Below are 8,505 nucleotides of genomic sequence, written 5' to 3'. Positions count from 1 at the left end.
TTTTTTAAAATATTGACATTTATTTCTAAAAAATGCCACGTAATATATTTTTTTTAAATTTTTTAATTATAAGATCACGTAATATAGTTTTTTACGGCATGTCCGTTATAACAAAATGTCATTTTGTTAAACCTGAAAATATAAAGCCCCATATTGTAAAGTTTGAAAGAAGATATCCCAATTTACAATTGATCCCAATAAGGAGCCTCAATTTGATCTGTTATAGTTGAATCTCATTTTGTACAAACTTGACAATATGGAGCCCTAAATTGTGAAGTTCATGCAAAAGTAAACAAAATTAGGGGTGTTAATCGATTCGGTTTTGGGGTTATTCGAGCTACTCGGTTCGGGTTCATCAAAAAAGTTTTAACCAATTCGAAAACCGAATTCGAATAAATTCTATTAAAATCGAATCAAATTCGAATTCGATTTTTCGGTTCGAATTCGAACCGAATTCAATTTTTTAATTATATTGCCAAATCAATTTTAAATTCGAATTATTCAAATTCAAACCAAATTCGAATTAGAGATCTTATCTACTAAAAAGTGTAAAACTATACCGCAACAAAAAAATATTCTTAGTGAGTTATCCATGATATTCAATGTTCGGCAATTGAACGATGTAAGTAAAACAAAATTGATAACTAGAAATGTGAAGAGTTTTAGAGAATCTTAGAATTAGAGATGGTCGACTGAAAAGACCGTGAAGACTTTGGACGGATGGAAGGTGGACAACTAGAGAGACGGAAAAGGAAATGAGAGATTATGATTTTGTTGGGCCGGATATAGTAATTTAATATATAATTACCTAATTATATGTAATAAATTATATGATATATAATTAAAATAAATAATAAAAAATAAATTCGTTCAAAAATCATATTTGAATTCTAATAGATTTAAAATTCGATTCAAAAATAAAATTCAATTAAAACCAAATATTCAACCATGAACTTTTTTTTTTTTCATAATTTTGCATTATTCTTTTATGACCATCTAAGTTATTTATTTTATCCAAAATTATTTTCTTAAACAGTATTTACCAAATTTCTTTAAAATTTCTTTTTTAAAGGTAAAAAGCTATCATAATTCATATTTTTATTTTTAAATAACAGCTAGCCTAGTAGGGTAAGGATATAACAAATTATTATTTGACTGAATTACCAATAAGAAATTGTACATTTAAAACAAGAATTCGACATGTTGGATATCCAACTTTCAAACCTCACCTAAATCCTAAATTCAGTTTTAAAAATTACAAAACTTTAGGAGACATGCTCACATTCCTGATCTATTCCCATACTCTTGAACCAATGCCCCAAACAGAGACGGCCTCTCAATCAGTCTGGCAGGGCTGTCGTATTCCTTAGGCAGGCCTGTTTTATCGAAACAAACAAAATCATTTTAAGAATCGAAAAACATTGTGAAAATTAGTCAAACAAAAGAAGACAAATCAAATACCGGCGTCCATGACAAGCACTTTGTCGCAGTCCATAACGGTGGGAATTCTATGAGCAATGCTGATTATAGTACAAGATGCAAAGTCTTCTCGGATGATCTTTTGAATGATACCATCCGTTTGCGAGTCAACAGAAGCAGTTGCTTCGTCGAGAAAGAGGATTTTGGTATGCTTTAACATTACTCTCCCCATGCATAACAGTTGTCTTTGTCCCACACTCCAATTATCTCCACTATCAGCCACTAATTAATCAAAAAAAATTGATTTCAAAACTAAAACATGACTTCATTTGAAAACCAGGTTTGAATAACTTATAATGTTATGTTAGATGAAACAAGTGATCCAAACCTGGAGAGTCGAGCTTCTCGGGCTTTGCAACAACGACCTCTTTCAGTTGGCATCGTTCTAAACTCTGTCAAACAAGAAACATGAAACATGATCAGTCACAAACAATACACAGTTATTAATTGAACTAACAAACGTACCTTCCATATTTCTGTATCTGAATAGAGCCCGAGAGGGTCAATGTTACTTCTAACAGTTCCTTCAAAAAGAACAGGATCTTGAGGGATGATACCGAAACGAGACCTAAGGTCATGAAGACCCAACTTGCATATATCAACTCCATCAATTACAATAGTACCACTACTCGGCTCAACTAGCCTGAAGAAAACCTGAATTAACGTCGATTTTCCACTACCAGTCCGACCAACAATTCCCACTTTATCTCCCCCTTCAATTTTCACATTTACTCCTTTCAAAACTAATGGAGTATTCGGGCGATATCTAACCTTCAAGTTCTTTATCTCGATATTGCCTTTTGTAGGCCAGTTTGGTGAAGGCAGGCCATTGTTTTTCCTCCATTCTGCTTCTGAAGGGATCCTTATAAACTGTTTTATTCTTTCTACCGCAACCATGTATTTCTCCACACTACAAGTCGAGAAAATGGCGAAAAACATCACCCCGTTCAAAGCAAGCCCGTAGGAAAGGGCCAAGCCGACGTATTCTACAGTATAAATAAAGCCATCAGTTCCAACTTAATTTTCATAACCACAAAATAACCAAAATATAAAACCATATATAGGTTGTTTTGTTGATCACATAAAAATAACTACATTCATTATGTTTTTCTAAAATGGAACATCATAGTAAATGATAATGGGAGCTAAACATTTAGAATTGGCATTATACAGTTCAACCTTAATTAGTTTCTCTCTTTTCAATTTTTCTATTATTAAATTATTTGATATTTATTTTAAAAAATACCAACTTAAAGTTATTAGGGGAATTTGAGCAAATGATCCTAAAAACAGGGTGAATTGCGTTTGGTGAGAGTGAATAAATTAAATAGCGCTGGTGACACCTTTTTTTTTTTCCTGACGAAAATGTCTCTATTGCGTCACGCATCCTCAGGTTGCGTGACGCAATTTTTTATTTTTTTATTTTTCAAAAATTTTTAATTATGAAATTTTTTGGATGAAAATGCCCCAGTTGCGTCCCAGTTGCGTTACGCAATCGCGTCACGCAACTGGAGTTACGTTACGCAAGGGTACAATTGTCATTAAAAAAAAGGGTCACCAGCGCTATTTAAATTATCCACCCTCACTTTCTTTATTTCACCCTATCTTTAGGGTCATATGCTCAAATTTCCCAAATTCTCTTTCTTTGTTTTCTATTATTAAAATGTCTTGATATTTTAATTATATATATAACTAATTACAAAAATGTATACAAGGTTTAAATTATAAAAAATGTTATATATATATAACAAACTTAAAATGTTATATTATAAGAATAACATGATCAAAATCAAGAAAAAAAAAACTATATACTAAATTGAACACAAATTTACACTATAATTTGGATTATGATTCATCTGGTTTATTTGAATTTAATCTCAAATAACCCCAAATCAATTACATAATTCAAATCATGAATTAAAATACCTAACCAAATATTTTTCATTATTTATAACCAAATGTCTTTTACCTAATCAATTTTCATTTTCAGAAAAAAGAAACACTCAATTTCAATAACATACTCCGATACTCCAAACAAAGTTATATCGCAATGACTCAATATCGAACAAGGCCCTAATGTAGAAAACAATGTGTGCCAGTTGAAACCAGTAAAATCACACTATAATTTGAATCTCGATCCAGAACAAATTTTATACCAAACAAAACAGAAAACAAAATCATTGGATTTTTTAGTTTTGCCGATTTTCGAATGGGATCGTGTTTGTGATCAAGATTAAGAGAAAATAGCAAGTCATAATTACCTGGCTGGATAAATGAGCTTGGCAAAGTGACCATAAGCAAGGCAGCAATGCAAAGGAAACACGCTCCAATAAGTTCCATCCGAAATCCAAACCATTCGTTCGCAGCATTATTGTGGAAATCCATTCTTAAGTTTGCATTGACTCTCTCCACATTTTTACTGAAGAACTCTTTTTGTTTCCTAAAACATCGTACTGTCATAACGCCAGCAATCGTCTCCGAAAAATGATGGATGACCGGAGCTTTCGTAATTGAATCAATACGCGATAACTCCCTCGATGTTGCTATATAATATCCCTGCAAACCAGTAACAAATTAAAAATTCTATCCAATACGAGAAATAAGATATTGTCACGTGACATACTCTGTATCGAATATTCAACCAAATCAACGGAATGACAAGAACAGTTATTGGCCAGGCGTTCATACAAGTAACGACAATGATACTTAACAAGCTGAAGTACATCACAAGTGCCAAGCTCAAGAATAATGGAATTATGAAATCAATACTGCCTTGATCACTTGATGCCTGAAAAAATTGAAAAACATCAAAAACAATTAGTTTTTCATCATATTGTATATTGTTAAGAAAAGAGTGTTTAAGAAAAACTCACTCGACTTAAAATACGACCAGACGGGGTTGTATCGAAGAATGACATGGGGGCATGTACGATACTGTGAAGAATTTGATCGAAGAACTTCTGAGCTGTTTTGAGACCCAAAAAAGCCACTAGAAAACCTCGAACCATAACCAATATGCAAGAGACAACTGCAATTCCTGTATAGACTCCGATGAACAGAGACGGATTGAAATTCGCTGCGCTAGCTTTCGTCTCGTTGGCTAGCCAATAGTCGTTTCCCATAAACGATCCTTGCCAAAGAAGGGATATAACTACAACCGCTATTAATCCACACCATCCATAGGCTTCGGTACAATAGTCCTTGTAAACATCGGAATGCACATGGCCAACCTCTCTTTCCTCGTCTTCAATTAGCTTAGCAGTTCCCTTTTCCGATATGGTTCTTTCTAAGGGACTATTTTCTCCTTTCATTATTTCGGATTTAATAGATGGGCTATGAGGTGACTTTGGTACCACTTCAGATGGACTTTCAATTTCAAATTTACTTGTCATTCCCACAAGTTCCATCGAGGTTTCATAGGCAGCTACCAGTGCACCAAAATCCATTCCCGATTCGAGAAGCTCCTCGTATTTTCCAGTTTGCACAATTTTTCCGTCTCGCATAACCTGCATATATGAGAAATGTGAACGAATTGGTATTTTTCAAATAAAACAGTTACATAACTTCACATGATTTTGTTAACAATACAAGTTGTGACAGAAGTTAATAAAACAAAAAACTCACCAATATACGATCAGCATTGTGCAAGAAATCAACTTGGTGCGTTACGAGTAAAATAGTTTTTTCTTTAAGAATACCTCTAACGCATTCCTGCAACAACGGAAAAGGGTCAATTATGTCGTATAAGTTGAATAAGAACGGAACCTCGGATTTACCTTGAATATTTCAGACCCCGTATGGGCATCCACAGCACTAAATATATCGTCGAGTAAATAAACGTCACAATCTTGATAAACGGCTCTAGCAAGTTGAATCCTCTGTTTCTGGCCACCACTAAGGTTGATTCCTCGTTCTCCAATCTCAGTCTTGTCCCCATGATCCATTATCTCCAAATCCTTCTCAAGGCAACAAACTCTTAAAACCTCCTTATATCGATTCCTATCCATTTGCGATCCAAACAAGATATTTTCTTCTATAGTCGCGTTTTGTATCCACGCTGTTTGCGCAACATAACCAGTTGTCCCACAAACTCTAACCTGTTATTATTAGAAATCAAACATTTAGACAAATAGTCCTCCGAAAAGATAATCAAACATTTAAACATAGTTAATTAATACCTTTCCCGATTTCGTATGAAGTTCGCCAAGAACCGCAGCTAAAAGTGAAGACTTTCCAGAGCCAACGGTTCCAACTATAGCTGCAAGCTCTCCTTTTCTGATTTCAAGATTCACTCCTTTTAAAGCCGAATCATCTCCTTCATCATCCCAACTGAAACTACCATTCTTCACCTCAACCGCAATCCTACCTTCACAACCAACCTCTCGCTCGACAGATGAACTGCTTAGTTCAGTACTCGTCAAAAACGTGTCCAATCTTCCCAAAGAGATCAATGCTTGCGAGAACGAGACGAGAGATTGAGGAAACGATCGAACAGGCTCCTGAATCATCTTGATAACCGTAGTAGCAGTGAAAACCGTTCCAGGGTCAAGAGTGTAACCCAACCAGAGCGAAACCGCGAAAAGGGTAGCTGCCATGAAAGCAGGCATACTCCATAAAACGACTAGATTGTTCGTTAAAGTATATGTCACCTTACCAAGCCAACCAAATTCAGCTTCTCGAATTGATTGAATCCTCTTTTGGAAATGCTCCTCCCAAGCTTGGAATTTGATCACCCGCATGTTGTTAAGCAGTTCGTTAGTTGCTTTCAACCGTTTATCGCGGTTCATCATTAAAGAAAACATTGAGGCATTCATGTTACGAGTGCGGATCATGACGAAAACTAAAACCGCGATTGTCAAGAGGAAAACAGATAACATGGAAGCTCCGAAATAGTAATAGAGAAGACATAAAGCCACCAATATCTGCAGAGGTGTTTGCCATAATGTATGCAATTGCCCCATTAAATCCGCAAGCTGTTGAGCATCTACAGCCATGTAGTTCACAATCTGACCAACACCGTGATCTTGTCTAGAAGAACAAGTCAATTTAAGACCTTTTCGATATAAAGAAGTGATCAAAGTGCTCCTTATCATCATTCCAAGTTTCACAGAGTGGAAAGTGAAGTGGTGTGAAGTAAGAACCTCGATAACTTTCGAGATAAGAAGAATTCCTGCTAGATATAATCCTTCATAAGGATTCGTTTTCTGTCCTGATGCAAAATTAACGAAATCTTGAAGTAAAACCGGGCCAACGAAGACTACAGTTAACTTCACAACAGCAAGAAAACCCGTTAAAACGACATGTTTCCAGAAACAACGAATAAGTGTAGTTCGAACAGGGTTCTTACAATTCTCTTCAGTTTTAGGCCAATTCATTTCGAACAATTCAGCCAATTTTTCAGCTTGATGTTCAGGTGCAAGTGATGGAACTTCATCAATCTTTAAAGGGGATATATACCCTTTCTTAATCAAAGGATTCAACCAAGCCCATGTAGCTTTAGAAACAATAGAAGCCGAAGCATAACCAGTCACATGAGAATCCAAATTAGATTCAACAGTTGCATTAATTCCTGTTTCTTGAGCGACAATACCAGATGATCCTTTAATAGCAATGAAAAATAAGAAAGCAGATATTGGAAGAACAGCAATGAACGTTACATCATCCACTATAAACCAATTCGCATCAACTGAGACAACAACAAATCTTGTAATGGCTGAAGCTGCGAGTAAAACCACTAGAAAAAGATTAACAATCCAATAAACCCTAAGGTATATAGGATGAGTAATCGCCTTGAATCTCTTCTCGTGTGCAATCAAGATAAAGATAGTCAGTTGGGTAATCGCTTGAATTAGCCAGAAAACGATTTCAGTTAACTTCCATGGTGATTGGGTACCTTGAAGAAAGGCAAAAACTGAAAGTGCTATATAATATATAGCTAAGAAAGCTGTTAAGCCTAATGAGAGGCTGAACAGGGTAGTGACCCTGAATTGGGGCTTACTTGATTCAACAATCAAGGGTCTGTCTAGTGAAGTAGGAATAGTTTTGAAGATGAATCTAGAACTGAGCTTTCGAAGTGTAAATAGAAAAATGGTTAGTAAGAAAAGAGCATCAATGGCGGAAAATATAACCCTTTGAGAACATGGAGATATGAAAATGAATTTCAACCATTGAAGAGCAACTGTAACTGAAAAGGGACTGTCGGAAATTCCATAAGGTGAACATTCAATGGATGTTAGCCATGAAGACGACGACATGCTTACAAACCCACCTGCACATTGAATAAATGAGTGAAGAAATGACAAGATCCAGAGATTCAGGTAGTATTACGAAGAAGTTAATCAATGAAGAAAACCCATTTGCATGTGTATGAATATGAGGAAATGTAACAAACCTTGGTTATTATTTGGACTCAATCAATCAATTAATCAGCAATCATCCGTGAATTGAGCAAAAGGGGAAATTAAAGGTTTATGATTGCTAAGTAAAAACCCGATATTTGATTCTTGAACTTATAATAAGCATGGTTGGTAGAGATTCGGAACTGTTGTAAAGCTATGAAAAAGCTTATCTTTTTGCATTTCATGTATACAGTTGATTGTTCATATCACCGCTTATTGAAGAGAGAAGATGAAGATGAAGATGAAAATGGAGATGAAAATGAAAGAACAAGAAGAAATAGTGAAGAAAACCAAATTTGCTTTTTGTCAATATGGGGAATAAGGTATGTTTGATTTGCCTTATTTTCATGTTTGATTTTTTTGAATTAATATAAATATTTTATTTATTATGTCAAATAAACTATTTTTATAGTCATTCTCTTTTTTTTTTTCTTTCTTTTTTTCATTATCCATTCAAGTTGTTAAATGTGCATTGTTTGACTTTATACATCAACTTGTACAAATCTTGTTTGAATAATGCTTTTTTCGATGATGGGTTTTTAAAAAACTTAGAAAGAGAAGAAATTAATGATTGTTTATAATTTTAAGGAGTTAATTATTATTTTTATAAAAAAATTGTACAAATTTA

General features: G+C 34.5%; 1 protein-coding gene across 2 annotated transcripts; it reads right to left on the bottom strand.

The window, feature by feature from the left end:
- Window positions 1–1,139: 1,139 nt before the first annotated feature.
- Window positions 1,140–8,110, bottom strand: LOC124935955 (ABC transporter C family member 14-like). 2 transcript variants are annotated; one of them, XM_047476400.1, is made up of 11 exons: window positions 7,871–8,110; window positions 5,658–7,747; window positions 5,256–5,576; window positions 5,104–5,190; window positions 4,353–4,985; window positions 4,103–4,267; window positions 3,741–4,035; window positions 1,945–2,465; window positions 1,808–1,871; window positions 1,462–1,701; window positions 1,140–1,376 (listed from the first exon to the last, which is right to left on the bottom strand). In XM_047476400.1, exons 2-11 carry the CDS (start codon window positions 7,731–7,733, stop codon window positions 1,279–1,281), a joined length of 4,500 nt encoding a protein of 1,499 aa, XP_047332356.1. In that variant the 5' UTR covers window positions 7,734–7,747; window positions 7,871–8,110; the 3' UTR covers window positions 1,140–1,278. The 2 variants fall into 2 exon arrangements, with proteins under 2 accessions (XP_047332356.1, XP_047332355.1); XM_047476399.1 differs by having other exon boundaries at window positions 1,140–1,701; window positions 7,871–8,109.
- Window positions 8,111–8,505: the final 395 nt, after the last annotated feature.

The sequence above is a fragment of the Impatiens glandulifera genome, chromosome 4 (assembly GCF_907164915.1).
Source record: "Impatiens glandulifera chromosome 4, dImpGla2.1, whole genome shotgun sequence".
In the NCBI taxonomy this organism is placed as follows: Eukaryota; Viridiplantae; Streptophyta; class Magnoliopsida; order Ericales; family Balsaminaceae; genus Impatiens; species Impatiens glandulifera.
The sequence above is the reverse complement of the archived record's forward strand: the minus strand, read 5'-3'. Positions and strand labels throughout refer to the sequence as shown.